A 19,211-nucleotide genomic window follows, 5' to 3' on the forward strand; every position below is an offset into this window, starting at 1 on the left:
TGCCTCTGGAACACCCACTATCTAAGCAAAATGCTCCCCCAGACCTCAGGCTCCAGGCTGAGCATCCCCTGACCTGCCTTTATTAATTAAAACCCAGCTGTTCCCCGAGGTCAGCACTTCCTGGGTAGCTCTCAAGAAACTGCTGTGTTGTTGGTTTTGGCATTGGAGGTTGGGGTGATGGTCTTCCTTACTCCCCAAGGTTGTTTGAAAACCTTTCCTCTTTCACATTTTTGTTGAAAACCTTGCTTCTTCCAAGGTCTTGCCCTCCGGCAATGTTGCATGTACCCCTCCTCTTCCTGCTGCCAAGGACTGGTGTCCTGAACTCCCCATGATGCTTTGAGGGCTTTCACACCTGAATCACAGCCCAACTTGTCACTCACCTGGGCCATTACCTGGACTGTCTTCAGTGTTCCCTCTGGTGATTTGTCAGACACTGGCACCATCAGCTTACCTGGACCCTGCTTCTCCATGGACCTGTTCCTTCATCTGAGCCCTCTGCTATCACTTTCACAGGACGAGACACGTCATTCTCTAGAACCTGAAGTCACTAACGAAGGGACCACCGTTTCTGACTTGAACCTTATAACTTCCCAGCATGCTCAACTACTCACCCCAGAAGCCCACGCTCACTTTACTCACTCATTCGTTACACAAATACTTATTGAAGGTCTAAGACTGGATAGGCTCCACGCTCTGCACTGCTGTACGCATGCTTCTCGCCCTCAGGAAGCTTAGAGTCCATTGAGAGGAGGGCAGGTACTGAATAAATCTTCTGTAGCCACATGGTCTCCGTGACGATCCTGGAACGTGGCAGAAGTGTCCTGATGGAGGGCCTCGGATTCACAGTTTGCCCTTCCAGGAATGCTCCGCTGGAATTATCCAAACGCCTCCTCTCCCAATTTTCATAGGGTATCTTCTTAATAAACCCATCCTTATCTACTCTATGGAAGGTTGCAAACCCCAAACAGATGCTTGATAATCTCTTTGCCTCTTATCCGGTTAATTTTTTCACAGTAATTACCATATAACACACTCTCAGGTTCACTTATCCTTGGACTTATTTTCTGTCTCTCCGAGTAGAATAGAAGCTCCATGAGGCCAGGGATTTTTTCTGCTTTGTCCTGTCATGTATCTCCATGGCCTAAGACAGCTGCATAGCAGTAGCTGCTCGACAGCAATTATTGAGTAAATAATTGAATCAATGTAGGAACAACGAAAATTGTTTTGCCAAGGAGTCTTCCCAGGCACAGAATCCATGTCACCTTCTCTGCTTAAATCCTTTTCGGGGACGATGTGTGACAGAGGAAATAAATCAACAGAGGGAGAAAGCCATTCTTCTTTCTCTATCATTGCAGATGACTGGCCAAATATCTCCAACCACTGTGACCTCCGTGAACCATTCCATAAAGGGCAAGGCAGTGATGCAGGGAATTAGAGAAGGAGCGCAAGGCCTCCTGGGCTGCAGATCAGCTAAGCAGGAGGAGTCCTGAATCTACTGTGGAGGAACGATTAAGTCCAAAGTCATTCCTTTTAACTCTCAGAGGAGAGGGATTTGTTTTGGGGGCGCTGGGAGAGGGGGTTACCATAGAAGAATCCACCTCTTTTGGGGAGAAGTAAGGGGTAAGATGATCCTCCTAGGGAAGGAAGGGCTACCTAGTCCTCACCCCAAACACGCAGGCAACGAACAGGCTGGCTGGCTGTGCAGTAGTGTCCGGAGAGCACGAGCGGCCCAGCCAGGAGGGGGCCGGCCCCGGATCTGCAAGAAGGGAAGAGGTATTCCGCTCACTGCTTTCCGACTGTCCTGGCTCCAGCAGGACAAGCATTTTACACCCCTAGGAAGATGATGTATGCCAAACACCACAAGGACACAGAGCGAAACTCAATGGAGTCAGATAATGAAAAACATAGCCTGGAATCCAGCAATTTCTTTTCATATCTAAAGCCGTTAATGTGTAAAACAACCTAATAATAACAACCAAAGCACAAGACACACCATTGTGTGAGTGAATGAAAGAGATAAATCAAGTCAGAGAGCAGCTACCTCATTGCCATGCACGCTCTGTGGTCCAGGGGGCGCGGGGGAGGGGGAGAGAGCGTGAAGCTCACACAGGCAGCTCCGTAGGTGGAAGGCGCCTCACCTGAGAACTGAGTGGTCGGCATCTGTGCTGGGGCTACATCCTTTGCTCAGAGGTATCGTGCAAAGACCCCCTGAAAGGAGTCTGAGATTCTGGGGAGAATGGAACACCCAGGCCCAGCACAGAGCCCAGCCTGGAGTCCAGTGTCCGGACAAGAGTGTGGGTGAACTTGTAGGAACACTAAGAAAACCTGGACCTCCAAGGACCACAGGCCCTGGGCTGCCAGGAGGCCTGAAACAGAGAGTAGCCGTGTCCCAGACATGGAGAAGAAGCCGTGGGTCAGAAGTGAAGCGGGGATAAGAATATGAATCTTGTGTGGCACATGTATACAATGGAATATTACTCAGCCATAAAATAAATGAAATTGAGTTATTTGTAGTGAGGTGGATGGACCTAGAGTCTGTCATACAGAGTGAAGTAAGTCAGAAAGAGAAAAACAAATACCGTATGTTAATACATATATATGGAATCTAAAAAAAAAAGAAAAGGTTCTGATGAACCTAGGGACAGGACAGGAATAAAGACGCAGACGTAGAGAATGGACTTGAGAACACAGGGAGGGGGAAGGGTAAACTGGGACGAAGTGAGAGAGTGGTATTGACATATATACACTACCAAATGTAAAGTAGATAGCTAATGGGAAGCAGCTGCATAGCACAGGGAGATCAGCTCAGTGCTTTGCGATGACCTAGAGAGTTGGGATAGGGAGGGTGGGAGGGAGACGCAAGAGGGAGGGGATGTGGGATATATGTATATATATATAACTGATTCACATTGTTATACAGCAGAAATTAACACAACATTGTAAAGTAATTATACTCCAATAAAGATGTTTAAAAAAAAAAGCATATGAAACTTGGAGTCAGAAAAGCTTGGATTTCAATTTCACCTTGCCCATTTAAAATTTGTGGGCCAATTATCCTCTCAGCTCTCCATTTCTTCATCGCTAAAATGGAAATAATGCCTACTTGTCAGGGCGTTTGTGAGAATTAAGTGATATAAGATATGTAAAGCAGAGTGCCCAGCAGAGAGCAAATATCCCACAGCAGTGGTTCTCAAACTTAAGTGTGCAACACAATTCTCCGGGGATTTGCTAAAATGCAGAATTCTGGGTCCCATCCTAGATCTGGGGTACAAACAAGGTGATGCCCATGCTGTTGGTCCAGGGACCACCCTTGGAGAACGGTACCATACAGCACAGCAGTTAAGCACATGCTTTCTGGAGACAGTGTCACTGGGGGTGGGATTTCAGCTTTGCCACTTGGAGCCTGGTGACCCCGGCCCACTTGCCTGACGCTCCAAGCCTCAGCCCCCTCATTGGTAAAGTGGCTCATCACAGGACCGGTCTCACACCAATGTTGAGAAGAATTCATACAAGTATGCTGCATGTTTAGAAAAATGGCCAGCGCATTTTGAACATCCACACATTCTTACTGTAATTATTGGATAATAGACACTCTGCAATTTAGACTCTAGGGAAAAAGCAGTCATCACAGGTCACGATAAGATTCAGGATGGAAAAGTAGGTGCAAAGTCAGAGCTCCACAGAGAAGTCCTCGTGGCCAGGACAATCTGATTGGGAACAGTCTCCAAGCTCTACTGGCAGCTCCCGGTGGGACCTGGCCATGGGATCCCAAAGCCTTCAGCTGGTCTACAGGGGTTCCTCAGTGAGGAGGTTACCATGCCTATGGTGGGGGGGTGAGGCCCTTCTGTACCCCCCAAAGAGCTGCCTGTCATGGGTGCTCCTCAGAGAGGGGGTCTCCTGGCCTGGAGGGGCTGCCATTTTAACCAGCCTTTGCAATAACTGAGCCAGGGCTGGTTAGCTTCGGTGGGGAAGATAATACAATCTCCTTGCTTTTCTGTTTCCTTTCTTGTTCCATCAAAACAGTTCTGCATGGTAACGGTCACCAAGTAGCCGCATAAATAGCCCAAGACTCAGGAGAACATGGGGGAGGACGCTGTCAGCAGTGCCTGCATTCAGCAGACGTCTGATTCTACAACATTTTTCAAGGGTTTTAAAATAATTGGGTAAAACCACAAACAGCGTCTGTGGTGTGCACTCCTGCCCTTGGTTTCTAGACTGAGGCTTGATTTCATATGTTCTCAATTGAGGCACACTGAACTCATTAATTTCCCCACTAGTCTTTTTATGATTTCCCTCTTCTTTGAAGTAGGAAGTCGCACAGCTATAATACTGCTTTAAACCAGATCATAAATATTAAACTTACAAAAAACCATATTGACACTGGCAAATTTTCCCCTAAATGTATCTATCTAGCCATAATGTTACAGTTAAAGAAAATTACAGAGTTAAAAGAGTGATCTATAAACGTCTCACTCCACTTTTTTCTTTGCCACCTTGGTCTGTGTTTAAGCCATTTACTTAATGAGTTTCTGGATCACTTTGCCTCGTATTGAGGTTGGACCACTGGTTTATCTCCATCAGAAGAAATTGCTTTCTCTGTACAGGTTGGACCTAATACCGTATGTTCCCCTGTTCCTAGGGAGAGGAGATCTGCCACTTTCCATTATGATGCAATTATTTTTTTTTCTCCCACCATCAATGACCACTGCAATATCTTTCGCAATAGTAATTACTTGTCCCTCCTGGGATAGCCACTTGGGGTACTTGGGGAATTTTAATTAAGCACCTACGTTAATTAGAAAATCATGGGGGTTAGGGGGAGCTGATTAAGCACCTTCAAAGATCTGTCCTTTCTGGCAATTGACTGAGCTTGGGCTTTTGTAAGGATTCAAACTTTTCAGAGGAAAAAAATTTAATTTCCTCCCTTTTGTTCTTGTCTCCTGGGTGGGAGAGAAGAGGAATGGGCTGGCTGGGTGATGGAAACTACCGGGGTCAGGTGCCTACTGTGTGCTGTTGGCCGTGCACTCTGCATTGGGGAGTGTGATTCATCCCGCCAACCTACCCTGACACAGCTTGGTTATCTCTCTTTTGCAGATGAAGAGTCTGAAGCTCGGTCCTGGGGTCAACCAGGGAGGCAACGGTTGGGGGAGAGGCTTTTCTTACAAATTCCTTTGATTGGTTTGGGAAATACATGATGATGCAGAGATGAAGCTCCCAGATCTTACCCCTTTCCTCACTAAAATTGATTTTGCTTTAAATTATGTGCCAGAAAGGCTCAATTTTAAAAAGGGAAGCAACATACTGTACCTACACTATTGGACACACTTTCACTATTGGACACTTCTTTCAAGGGCCTGTCACTGTCTCGGGCTGCGCTCAGCACTGGCGATAAACTACGACCACGAGAGGCCTGTTGCTGCTCCCCTGATCCCGTGGACACCGGAGAGGGCGGCAGTGGGGGTCTCTGGAGCTGCAGGTGAGTGCAGGCACCACCGCCGTGCAGAGTGCTGTGGCGTCTCGGGAAGGGCCGAGGCACTCCGACTGAAGAAAGTCATCAGAGGCTCTCAAACGGGTAGCATCTGAGCCTGGTCTTAAAACAAAAGTGGACTCTCTCCAAAAGCTGCGGGAAGATGGTCTAAGGAGAGTGGAAGTGAGTCCAAGGAGGAGACGCCACGTAGGTGGTGAGCCTCAAGCTACCAGTGTGACTGCAGTGCGGGGGGCCTTGGGGTCCAGGGCCAGATCACGGAAACGCGAGGTGCCGTGACAAGAAGCAAGAACAAAATCAGGAAAGAAGCGTATCTTCGGAGAGGCTTATTGCTGCGCCAGCGTGACCCAGGCAGTGACAGTGCAAGGGAATCCAAATCCAGCTGGACCTGACTTCAAACCCACCTGTTTTGGGCAGGTCACCTCCAGCTATGAAAGGGAGTCACTCACTGCAGGTGGTCAGAGCCTCAGAGAAGGGCCAGACATTCCAAACAGCTCAGAAGAATGGACCATTCTCACCTGTCCTCAGGAAGCAGGTGGAGAGGGCAGACACGCTGGTTACCACCCATGCCCACCTGTGGGAGGAACCTCCACGGGAAGGATCCTTCTCTTAACTGTATCTCTTGGAGTCTAATATTCCAGCAGAAGACAGGTGGGCAGCTGGCAGTTCAGTAGGTGCCCCCGCCAGGGAGACTCCCTGACAGGGAGCAAAAAATCACAGATCTCAAGGCCTCCTTTCCCTTCAGGCCCTTGTTTCTTGGGAACTTAGGCTAATTCCTGGCTTCACAACACCTTGGCCATGACTGGAGAGATAATTCAGTCATTGACTTCCCCCTTGGCTTATGGCAGAAAAGATGTATCGCCTGTATCATTAATTACAGGGCATCCACCAAAATGAGACTCCAAGAGTTGTCCAGAGTTGGCACAGATAGAGATCTTTCATAAGGATCTTTGTCTTTCCTGTTTTTTTTTTTTAGTTCCCTCCTGAACATCGGTGGTGGGTGAGGTGAAGCCTTTAGTTCCATTTTGTCCTCCTTCCCTCCCATCCCCGGTGCCTCTTTTCTGGAGACGACTTTCTCGTCTGCCATCCTAATGATCGCTGTGCCACACGGGGCCCCTGATGCTGGTGCTGACAGGCTGCTCATTAGTGCCAGGGTGCCACGTCAGCCGGTGGCACGCCACAGCTCCACGCCTGACACTCTTCTGCAGAGCTGTCACCGGAGTCGCGGCACCTGCCAGCTCTGGTTGAACTCAAGCTGTGATACCTCCAGTGCCAATTAGCGCTTCTGTGTCCTGCTTAGCTGGGGAGGAGGGCTTGTCAGTGCTGACAAATGGGAAATAGGTGGGTGGGGAGAGCTCAGAACACTGGCGAGAGGAGAAGGGCTCCCATCCGAGGGTCACTCTGTCCTCACCAGCTGGTGCCTTTGAAGACTCTGAGAAGCGAGAGGCAGGGCAGCCGACTCCACCCTGGGCCCTTCGACTCCAGCAGGAGAGCTGAGGCGGGAGCGGGTGAGACTGGCAGCTGAGGCAGGTTGCCCAGTCCTGCGGACAGGGGTGCGGAAGGCGTGCAGAAGCGCCCACCCCGTGCCGTGGGAAGAGAAGGCTTCCACAGCTAGGGCGCGGTGTGCAGCCCAATGGACATATAGCCTTTTTCTAACTGTGCACTCTCACCCCGGGTCTCTGTGTGGCCCTGGGAAAAAACAATCCATCTCTACCCCAACCTCGATTCACACACTGGGGTTGGAGGGGAGAATTTTTTAAATGATACTTCTCTTTCTTGGGTACTGATTTCTTTCTTTGTATTGAACTTTTGTTAACCCATGAGGAGCAGCAAGTTTTCACGTATTATTGAATTCACTCTCTCTGGGAACATCCAGGATTGAGTCACGGAACTGTTTGGAGCCATTGCGGGCTTAGGCACAGGTGCGGTTGGAATGAGTAAGTCAGCACAAGGACCAGGTGCCCTGGAAGAGCCGGGTGAACCACAAGCCAGAGAAGCACCGACATCATGGGCGCGATCACGGTGAGGCGGTGATGACGGCAGAAGGCAGCTCACGCAAGACCCAGCTTCAAAGATGCCCGTGAGCCACCTCGACCCTTGCAAAAGAGAACTTGAAAAGGAGTCACTTCTTCAAGGAGAAGTCCAGCCCTGGCACAGCAGCTTCCCCACCAGAGGGACTTCGGGAAAGGCTTCAAGACCAGAGAAAATTTCCTGGAGACTTACCAGCAGAGTTTCAGCAGGAGACACACCAGGTCTGGACCACAGCATCAAAGTGGACAAGAATTCCTCAAGGAGGGGGATGGAATCTTTGAATTAGGAGGACGGCCATCCCCTTTGGGGCACCAGCAAACACAAGGGCTGTTCACGGAATCAACACGTATTTCTTAGATGCTTTCTAGGTGCTGGACATTGTGCTAGGAGGTGAAGGATACAAGAAAAGAGAGACATAGGCCCTGGTCTCAAAGAACTGATGAATCAGAAATCAGGACATCTCTTTGGACAGATCACTGGACCCTCCTGAGCCCCCTGCCAATACCCAGGTGGGAGGTGTTCTCTCAGCAGCCTTGGTGAGATTGTTATTGATATTTTCAGTGCTTTGTTTGATGGGATAAAGGGTGAGGCAGGTGCACCCGAGACGGCAGCCCCATTAGGACACTCGGTGAGCCATGACCCCATATGTACAGTGCAGCCCATGCAGCAGTGGCTGGACTGAGGCCTTCGTCTGGGTTTTGTGGTCGGCTCCCAGGGATGTGGAAATACAGGAACCTCAGCCTTCTCTCTAAAGCTCTGACAGTCCAACAGAAACTGGAGACATGAAAAATTGGCCTTTGAGAATAATTTTTTTATGAAGTGTGAAGTCTTGAAGAGCATCTTTAGAATACATTGAAAGGGATAGTTTATCTGTTAGAAGACTCAGAGGAATAGAGAGCATTAAAGGTATTCTTTTGGATAGAACGACTCGAGCTTAAGGGCTACGACAAAATAAATTCTTGCATGCCTAGATAAGGAAAAGACAAGACAAGATGCAGAGTCATGAGTGAGAGTTGTGTCTAAGGGGCCTTGGGGACCACTGACGGTCCTTCAGCGCCCAGGGCAGCAGGCTAACAGGTGGGATTCGGTGAGGGGCCATTAGAACATTCGTGCAGTTCCAGGTGGCATTCCCGTGTGAGGAAGTGACGTGGGCTCTTCCTCCTCAAAAGACCAAGGCCTGTGCAGGTACAAGCAACACCTGTACCCTCCCAAACAGGTATGCACCACGAGGGCAGGTATCTCTACAAAGCTAGTACACCTTCTCCTTGAACTCCTGGGAGCTATAAGTTCATGAAGGGAGCTAAAAAGACATATAACCAGTAATAACAGGTGAGATACTACTTCTCATGATCAATAGCAATGCCAAGAGGTAGCTTGGGAGGTCTTACCTCCCTCTTTATCTTGGATAAGGACAACTGGCATTTTCTCCACCTGATGTCAAGTGCCAGGTAGGCACCTTCTGAGAAAGACCCCCAACACCCCTCCCACTGTAAGATCACTCCCAGCTTCTGTATATCTGGATGGATGAGCCACTACTAATACAATGGTGGTTAACATTGCTTTATTACTTTTCCACATAAAAGGAGTCAAGGCTGGGACCTTATGCTAAGTGAAATAAGTCAGACAGAGAAAGACAAATACCATATGATCTCATTTATATGGGGAATATAGGAAAACAAAACAAAACAAAATAAATGTGCAAAACAAACCAAAGAAAAACAAACACATAGATATAGAGAACAGAGTAATGGTTACCAGAGGGGAAGTGCGGTCAGGGGAGGTAGTGAAATGGGTGCAGGGGGTCCACTGTATGGTGATGGATGGAAACTAGCCTTTTGGTGGTAAGCTCGCTGTAGTGCATACAGAAGTCAAAATATAACACACGGAACTTGTATTGGGTTGGCCAGAAAGTTCGTTCAGGTTTTCCTGTAACATCTTATGGAAAACCTGAACAACTTTTTAGCCAACCCGATATGTTATAAACCAATGTTACCTCCATACATTTTTTTTAAAAAAGAAGAGATTTATATCAGCTTACTGCAGCCCCATATGAGTTGTGATAGAGGAAACTAGGGTTTTTCAGAAATGCACAGAACAAACAGACCAGTCTGGAGAGAACATGCAGTGAAGCCATCAAGGTTGCCCAAAGTGCTTGGCCAGGGTCAGCCCTCCATCAGGGGTTTAATGGATGTGAGCATACGAATGACCTTGATTGAAACGTGATCTGCCCACACAGAGTGGGAGCAAGGGTGAGAGCAGCTCTCTGCCTTTGGAGCCTTCGCTCAGGTGTAGCGTATCTTTTTCTCCAAGGAACCCCCATCTTGTCCCTACGTTATTTAAAATAAGCAGCCTTTTGGAGATATTTAGTGGGGCACGATGAAAGTCTGGCTGCTAAGGGTCTCCAGCTCCAGTTCGGGCTGGGCAGCAGCCCGATGACAGCTCTGATCTCCAAATAATCAGTCACCAAGGAAGCGGCACCCCGTGAGCCCCGGGGTGATCAGTTACCGCGTGGCATGTCGCGTCAGTTTGAATCTGGGTTAACTAATCCAGACCGCAGATCTGGGAAAAGCTGCTCGTCTAAATTACTCTGATCCACAGGTAGATTCTGATTATCCTGCTCCTCTCCCCTTGATCCATCTTCTGTTTCCATAGCAGCTGAAACCCCAGTAAAATGGAAGCATCAGGTCAAGTCCCCTGGGGAAATGAGGCGGTTGATGGCCAGGAGAGAGGGAAGGACGCTAGGGCGCAGTGGTGAGAACTTCAGCAAGAGGAACGGAGAGGCGCCAGTGCAGAGGGAAGACAGAAGTGATTGTGAGGAGGAGAGAGAGAAGAAAGAAATGACGATGTGGGATGAAACAGAAGGAGACTGTGTAGGAGGCTGTGAGAGACGGGAAGGCGGAGAACAGAAACAGAAAGCGTGAAAGGACAAGAGGAAAAGAGGAGCTGTACGGAGGAGAAGGGAAAGAAGAGAAAAAAGGGGAGGGTAGGGGAGGGGAGGGGAGGAGAGGAGAGGAGAGGAAAACGAAAGGCAAGGCACCCAGAAAAGGACGAAGAGCTGCAGGGCCAGAGGAGGGATGAGAAAAGACATCAAGCAGGACACAGAGGGGACCTGCAGGATGGAGGGGGCGGTGCCACCTGACAGAAGGAAAGTCCATGTACCTGGAATGATGAATGTTTGCGTATGCTAAAGGCACAGACCGCTCTGGAGTCCAGCGGCACTGAGGTCCCGGCATTAAGCAGTGATGAACGGTGTGCACCATGGACCAGAAAGTCTGTCCATCTGGATGCCCCACCCTGGGATGTGCCCCAGGGCCAAGTTCCATCACTAACAACTTCATGCACAGTGAAGCCTCCTCCCAGACTGTGGGCCAGCCCACGTGTAAGGTCATTTCCAGTTGAGAGATGGGCAGAAATTCGAGCGTCTTTCTGCTTCGTTTGCTCATGGCGGTAGTGTCAGGAGTGGTGGCTATAGGGACAGCGCCCAGGGTTTCAGGCCAAACACAGTGAAAACCTCGTCCCTTTTCTGAAAACCTCCGTAGGGCTAACTGTCACCTGAGAGAGGGAATTTGGTTTCTGGGGCCCATGCATAGTCTTCAACTGGCTTTTTTTAACGTCCAGGTGTAGTAGACCTGTGATGCACTGCCTTCTTCAGGAACGAAGGATGCCTGCCCCGGGGGGTGGACGGACAGCCCTCGGCTGCAGCCCCTCATGGGGACCGTCTCATATGAAGAGAGGTGCCTGGCCTAGGTCACAGCCCTTCTGGGGACAGCCCGAATTCCCTGACCTCGACTGTTGTGCTGGCATAAAAGGCCACCCCCATAACCTCAATAGAGGACAATTCATCCTATCTTCAGAACGCCCCACAGGGCTAGTAGAGATGCTTCCCTGGTCATCATGGCAACTCAACCTCTCCCTCGGCCTGACCCCGCCTCCCTCCCTCCCCTTCCACAGGCTTGATCCCAACGGCACCTCCAATAAACTTCTTGCTTGCCAGTCACCTTCTCAGGGTCTGCTTTAGGGGGACTCAGCCTGAAACACCCAGCAAACCACGCCGGTGGCGACTTTAGCATCTTTATTTTTATTGAAATCTAGTTGATTTAAAATATTGTGTTAGTTTCGGGTGTATAACAAAGTGACTCAGTTCTATATATATATATATATATGTTTTTTCGGATTCTTTTCCATTATAGTTTATTATAAGATATTGAATACAGTTCCCTGTGCTATACAGTAGGTCCTTGTTGTTTATCTATTTTATAGTAGTATCTCTTCTTTAGCCTCTTGAAACCTGCATGACTCAGCAATGCACTTACCTTCATACATACATGCAGGCATACACACACACACACATCTATATACATATGTACATAAATATATTCCATGTTAGCCAGATATAAGCAGTGAAATTAAGGATGTTTTACAGGTCTCTGCTCAAATGTCACCTTGTCGAAGGCCTTTCCTGACCAAACCTCTTGTCCTTCTGTCAATGTATCCTGCTCTATTTTTTCATCCTTATCACCACATATTATTAACATTATTATTTTGGTTATTCATCTCATGAGAATGTGAGCTCATGAGAGCAGGGACTTGTCTGTTCTGGTTTATTGCTATATAAACACTCAGTAGACATTTTAGAACTAATGAAATAATGTAATGCACCTCGCATAAAAGCTAGCTTAATAATAAATGGCATGTTGCCTTAAATTCTAAAAGTTTAACGTTCAATCCGTGAAAGCACAAAACGACACTTAGCCCGGTCTGCAAAACATCTAGACGTTTAGACAAAGTGAATTTTGCAATTCAGTCACACATTAAGTTGTATTTGTTACCTAGGATTAATCAGAGTAAAACAACAAGAAAACCACAAAAGGACTAATGGCCTAGCGACCAGATATTTGGCCCTGTTGAAGCAGCACGGACGTGGAAATTTTCCTTGTAGGCATATGACCATCCCAAACCCTCATCCATCATTGTGTGTTTGTGTCTTCTCTCTCCTACAAAACAGCCAGCTGAACAATGCCACCAACACCAAGCAGATTCCTCCATCGCCAAACGTGACCAGGAAAGTTGCCCCGAACAGCTTACCACCACTTCACCCAGAAACAACTGGGATTAATTTCCCAGGGACTGGAGGCATCCTCCAGTGTGATTTCTGAAATCTCAGAGGATATGCCTGTCTTGCACTGAGAACACCGATATTCTCTGCGGAGCCATGAGCATCTTGTTATCAGGTCACCAAGAATGGTGGACCCTTGGGACCAAGTCACCGGCGCCATAACCTCCTGCCAAGGCCAACGATTCTCCCGCTTCCTCTCACGACACGATACACCAAACTGCTTCTCTCACCTTTGGGGGAGATGTGTCTCCAAGTAACCGTCGGCTCTGGTCGACCCGTTGCTATGCAGGTGAGGCTGATATTGTTGCCTTCGTTGATGGAGATGTCGGAAGAAATCTCTACAATTTTGGGAGATACTGTGGAGACAATACAGGTAGAAGGAAAATTAAAATCCTGCTGAAACATTTCTTTGTTGTCTTCAAGTGGTAGCTGGCAGAATAACCCAGGGATGGAAATATTGGGGCTATAGAGTCAAGGATGAGGAATCAGAGGAATCACCTTACACGTGAAAGAAACGTCTCACCTTGACTTCAGCTTCTATTTCCTCCTATTTACACGCAATGTCAGAGGGTCTGAAAGGGATGGTTCCACTGCAGCCCCACAGGCACTGTTCTAGCCCCCCACCCTCTTCCGGTCTCCACTCTCACCCACACCTACCTCCCACTCCCGCTCCACACCGCGTCACGGCCGTCTTTATATGATGCACTTCTGATCATATCGCGTCTCTGCCTAAACACTTTCAACCGTTCCTACTGCCCACCTGAAAACACCCAAGCCCCTCATCCTAGCAAACCAGGCCCTTCGGAATCAAGCCCGAACCTCTGTTTCCGATGACATCCCTGGCGATTCCACCTCTACTTACCCTGTTGTCATCCCCAACTCATCATGTCCTTCCTGGTCAGCCTGCATTTGGGATCTATATTCTTCCTTCTGTCCTTCCTGGGAAACTCCCAGTCATCCTTTTAGACCCAAATCAAATGCCATTTTGTTGCAGCTTGCCCCACCCCTACTCCCTCTGACCTCCTGCACAACTCAAAGATCCTGCACCCAGATATGTTACACGCACCTGACGGGGAGTCAATCAGACATGACAGACTTGGCCTCTTTCTCTCTCTGTGTTTTAGATTAATCCCCCCAAAGGATGAAGAGGTTCATCCCAACTGTAGATTTGGGGACAGAATCCCCCAACTTTGTTTAGTCTTTCGTTTTGGAGCCAGGGTTTCCTTAGGAAGCTACATTATATTGTGCACTTTCTCATTTATGTTTTACAGGACGGCATCCCACGGAGATGAGCACAGCCAGTGGTGTGCATCTGTCTCATTCTGGGGCTCAGAGCTGGAAGCTCATTGTTACTGCACATCTAAGCCCAATTCTCCAGTATCACCTTTACCACTAGCGAATGTGATGCTTGACCATGACATGACTACTCATTTGTCTTGTCTGCCAATGGGTTTATAAAGTAAGGGTGTCTTTTATTGGCCCCCCCAAACTCCAATTCTTGGCCCTTATCCCACTGTGCTGTAGTTATTTGCATAGCATCCCTCAAGCCCTAGACCATGAGCATTTTTGATGGCTTGAGCCAGGTCTTACTTACATTTATATCCATAGTAAAAACGCAACACATATTTATAGGATGGAATTATAATGGTTGTTCATGGGAGCCACCTCCCCACCCGGCTACATGTCTGCGACAACCTCAGAACCGGGCCGTTAACACGAGTCATTTCAGTTCTACTCACACTGGTTTTGACACATTAGCTCTTTACAGGTTAAGGGGCCCCTCTGTCGGGTTCTATTAGGCATCTTCAGGTCAGGTCACCTCCTTGAATCAGCATGCCTCTGAGCCACCCCCGTGTGCTATTCCAGGACCCGTTATCCCCAGGACACAGTGCCATCTGGCCTGCAGGAGACCCCAGGCAAGCTGACCATCGCCCTTATTCCCTGGATGAGACCAAGGTCACGGTGCAACCCTCACAGGAAAATCAGATCGGTTGGAACTTTCCGTGCTGGTCTTTCCTCTCCTGGAACCACTCATCACTCACTCCTGATTGTGCTGGATTTTTTCCTCCAGAAAGGAGGGTGCCGTGCGGATAGCTGATCTCAGCCTTTGTTCCTTTCCCTCCTTCTCCTGAAAGCTGATTTCCACGCTGCGCCCAACCAGGAATGCTCATTAACAAGCGTGCACTGGACTTTGTTTTCTGAGCCCCAAGCCCTTGCTGCTGGTGTTGGTCCCTTCGCCTCTTTCTCCAACTGTCTAGACCTACTGGAATCATTCAAGGCCTGGTTGAGCTGCCACCCCGTCCACGAGGTCTTCCAGGCGACGTCCAAGGGGATGTGGCCTCTCCTTCCTGGAGACCCCGTAGCCTCCTCCACGGCATTAAAATAAACTGGCTTATGTTACCTTGTCTCATCTTTCTCCTTGGCTATAAATTATCATAGTATAAGATACTGGCCAAAAGCCTTGCTCATCTTTTCATTTTCTGCTGTCTCCAATACGGTCCCTTGCAAAGCAAGCACCAATTAATCATTTTTAGTCTTAAATCCGCGTGGAGCTTCAGGTAGAGAGGCAACTGTGGTGTGATGTCTGTGTGTGCGAGTGCGTGTATGCCCTTGTACACACACATACCTGCATTCTCACGGATATCTGGCAGGACAGACACAATGGACGGTTGATGTGGCCAGGGCTGGGAAGTGACCGCTGGCTCTAAGACCCGGGACTTCTAAGACATTATATTGTGATTCATGGCTGTATCATTTTAAAAGCTAGACTGAACTATCCAGGAGAGAAAGATACTTGATGAGTTAGTGACTGGACACTTGATTTGCTGACTGTCTGAAGGATCCAAATTTGTAAGCTCTCTAAGTTCTAGAATCATTTACATTTGATGTATTTTATTCGCAGAGTTTTAACTGAGACTTGCACTTCTTGAACCCCACCTCACCCCCAAGCCATACATTTGCCTGGCCCTGATCCTGCCCACCCTTGGCACTCACACAGCCTTGCCTGTTTCCCAGAGGACAGGCTGCCTGCAGAATGACTGCGCTGGCCTTGCAGACATCGCTTTGACTCTGCAGGTAAGTAATTTATTGATCTGTAAAGCACTCTTGAGATGCTCTGCAAGGGATTATGTCACGAAAATGCCATGCAATAAAATAAAAAATGATGGACTTTGTGAACACTGGGTGATTTAGGGTTTGTAGCTGGAAGTGTGCTCAAAGTACATTTTAAGTGGAAATCAGGCAGGGTAATGAATTACTCTTGCTTTGGAAGGGCTTACTGGGAGTTCATTTTCCTGGCTTCTTACATGATAGCTAATCTGCTAATCATACACTAGAGAACAATGGACAGTCCCCAAGTAGAAGAGAAGGTAGTTTGGGCCAAGCTGTTGGCACAGTAAGTATATAAAATGAGACCATCACACCTCATGCTTGGAAGAATCATCTAGAATTGTCTCCCTCCACTAACAATTGGAACGTGTCCAACTCACGAAGTCGCAGTTGGTGAAATGCTTGGCCTTTCAATCCTGCCTCAGGGTGTAGCTTGAAGGTGGCAAACTGCCTCGAGATGACTTTGAAAGGTAAACCATTCATGGCATAGAGCTGAGATGGTTTGACCAGAGGTGCAATCCCAATCACCAGAACCAAGCTGGCACAGTGCCTAAGATGCTAGGAGGTTAGAAGTATCATCTTCCAGGTGGCAACTTCTAACATGTTGTCAGTATTTAAAATTAAAGTGAACTGGGGCTTCCCTGGTGGCGCAGTGGTTGAGAATCTGCCTGCCAATGCAGGGGACACGGGTTCGAGCCCTGGTCCGGGAAGATCCCACATGCCGCGGAGCAGCTGGGCCCGTGAGCCACAACTACTGAGCCTGCGCGTCTGGAGCCTGTGCTCCGCAACAAGAGAGGCCGCGATAGTGAGAGGCCCATGCACCGCGATGAAGAGTGGCCCCCGCTCACCGCAACTGGAGAAAGCCCTCGCACAGAAACGAAGACCCAACACAGCCATAAATAAATAAATAAATTCATAAATAAAAAATTTTAAAAAAAAATTAAAGTGAATTGACAAGGATGCACTGTGGTCTTAGCTAATCCATGTTCATAAGAAAATTCTGACCCACTGAGATAGGGCTACTTACATTTTTATATTGTTTCCATGGATACCGCCTGCATCTCATCTCATCTCATCATGCAGGCGGTTGGAAACACACTAGGATTGCTTTGTTTTCATTCGTTCACTCACACGATCATTCATAATAGTCCCTGAGCACTTCCTTATACCAGTGTGGTACTTAGCCCTAAGGGGCATGACATCTAAAAGACACAGTGCTTCTCCTCAAGGAGTCCACAGTCTAGAGATGCAAAGACAGGAACAGAAGTAAACCCCTTTCGTGCATTGTGACATAGAAGGACAGATAAGGTGTTGAGGAAATGCAGAGGAGAGACACACTAGCCAGCCTGGAGATGGATGTCATGGAAAGCTCCTTGGATATGAGACACCTAAGCTAATCCCCGGAAGACAAGCAAAAATGAATCAGTTCTGAGGAGGAAAGGCATTCTGGGCAAAGGAGGTGATGTTAGAAAAATACTATTAGTAAGACTTTTGGTGGCCAGGCATAGTTATTAATGGAAGGATAGCTACTGGAGGAGACATGGCCAAAAGTCACTCAAACGTTGAGTGAGCACCTATTATATACACACTGTGGCTTAGGTATGTCCATGACGTGCAGCAATGCACACATTTTCTTGGCTCTCCATGAACTTACAATCTGTTTGGGGAAACAGTGCATATAAACGTCCCACCGCATCACAGGATTGTGTGGGACTGGATGCTAGAAGGTTGGTACAGACATTACACTCTGTGAGTTAGTAAGAGTGTGGGTGTCGGCACGGCTTCTCCTGGGCTACAGAGTTTAGTTTGGGTACCAACAAAAGAGAAACGGTCATGTCTGCGGAGCAAGTGAAGCTGCTTCAAGTGGGACAGAAGTGCATGGGCACGGTTGGGAAGGCAGAAATCCAGGATGCGTGTGAGGATACAAAGTCTACTCAGCACCAGAGGTGATGGAGAGCAGTGGTCCAGATCCCGGCTCTACTATGTTCAAGTTGGGCAGCCTTGGCCCAGTCACCTCACCTCCCCGTGCCTCACGTCCTCAGGTCGTGAAGCCACTTGCACGTATCTCACAGGATCCTTCTGAGGATTTAGGGGTAAGTTTATGAAATGCACTTACAGGGGCTCTAAGCAATGCGAAGTATGCAATAAGTGAGTTTTTGTATATTGTGTGCTTGGCAGACACGTATGTCACGTCAACACAGAATGGAAGGTTGATAAATTCTAACCGACTCGAGGAAGAATGGGATACAAGGTCAATGAGGTAAACTAGAGCCAGATTACAGACCAGCCTGAACGGCCAGGTCCTTCCTGGGTTTTAACTCTATCCTACAGGCAACGGCAAGCACTTGAAATTGTTTAAAAAAGGAAATACTATATATAAATATATAATGAATATACAAATATATTAATATACTTTAAGCAAAATAAGCTTGTAACAATGTGTCAGAGGGAATGGGTAGACAGACACTGGATTTCTGAGAGTGATGTTCAAGGCCTGGGTTAAACCGTGGGCTCTGTAAGGGTGGAAAGAAAAGGATGGGTTTGAGAGCAATGCCGAGGACAAGCTGCGGGTGCCTGATGGTGCCTGGATGGGGGATTCAGGAACGTGGAGTCAAATGAAGGCCATTTTGTTCAACAGCAGCTGGATGGCTGAGCTGGCAGATCCCTTATGTTATATGAATCACGTCTTTGGGGGGAGAACATCAGTGTGATTCTGTTTTCGACAGGCTGATGAGATGACAAGGGGCCAGCAGGGTGGCAGAACTATCCTGTTAGCAGCTGGGATCACACAACCAAAGGTCTGGGGTGAGTCTGAGACCTGCTAAGAGTCCACGGTTCCTTAAGAAAGGCCATCAGCTTATTTCCACATTGATGGATGTGATGTCTCTGCGGACTTTTGAGGTCTGAATCTAGAAAGATCAGGAAGTGGTTAGATTATGTTTGGAAAGAAAGGCAGAGACCCCCTGAGCCATGCTTTTTGGATAGAGTTCCACATTGAATATATTATGTTAAGGTTTAATCTGGCTCTTATTGAATTTTAATTCAAATGTGTAAATAATTAAATAACATAATTACTAAAACAGTATTCTAGGGAACTTCCTCACTCTTCGTGTAGCCTCCACTGCCCAGGTGTTAAATTCTAATAATTATGTCATTAATAAATAGCAATTTGCTGTTTTTAGCGCACAGTAGATATCCTATGAAATCCAAATTGGGATGTTTTATTAAGCCCTTCACGGTCCCGTGGGGCCGAGGATGCAGAGAAGTGGCTTGGACCAGGTTCCTCTGCAAGACGCACGCAGATCTATGCATCCCAGGTTCTGCCTCTGGTGCTGGTGGCATGTCCCCTGTTCCCCCTGCCCCCCACCCACCTCCGCTCTGCAGTGAAGATCTGAGATGCCCATGGGGGCTCGGGACAGTTTCCACAGCAAGGGCTGCGCCACAGCTAAGGCCTTGGCACCTTTGTCTTCA

The 19,211-nt window shown here is 48.1% G+C and overlaps 1 protein-coding gene across 6 annotated transcripts in view; it reads right to left on the reverse strand.

Annotated features, from left to right (window-relative positions):
* NTM (neurotrimin) overlaps positions 1 to 19,211 on the reverse strand; it is a 929,539-nt gene that overhangs the window by 108,799 nt on the left and 801,529 nt on the right. For all 6 annotated transcript variants that reach the window (XM_036861681.1, XM_036861677.1, XM_036861682.1 and 3 more), the window contains one exon: positions 12,863 to 12,988. In XM_036861681.1, the coding sequence (XP_036717576.1) occupies positions 12,863 to 12,988 (126 nt within the window). The remainder of the gene's footprint in view (positions 1 to 12,862; positions 12,989 to 19,211) is intronic.

The sequence above is a fragment of the Balaenoptera musculus genome, chromosome 8, assembly GCF_009873245.2.
Source record: "Balaenoptera musculus isolate JJ_BM4_2016_0621 chromosome 8, mBalMus1.pri.v3, whole genome shotgun sequence".
In the NCBI taxonomy this organism is placed as follows: domain Eukaryota; kingdom Metazoa; phylum Chordata; class Mammalia; order Artiodactyla; family Balaenopteridae; genus Balaenoptera; species Balaenoptera musculus.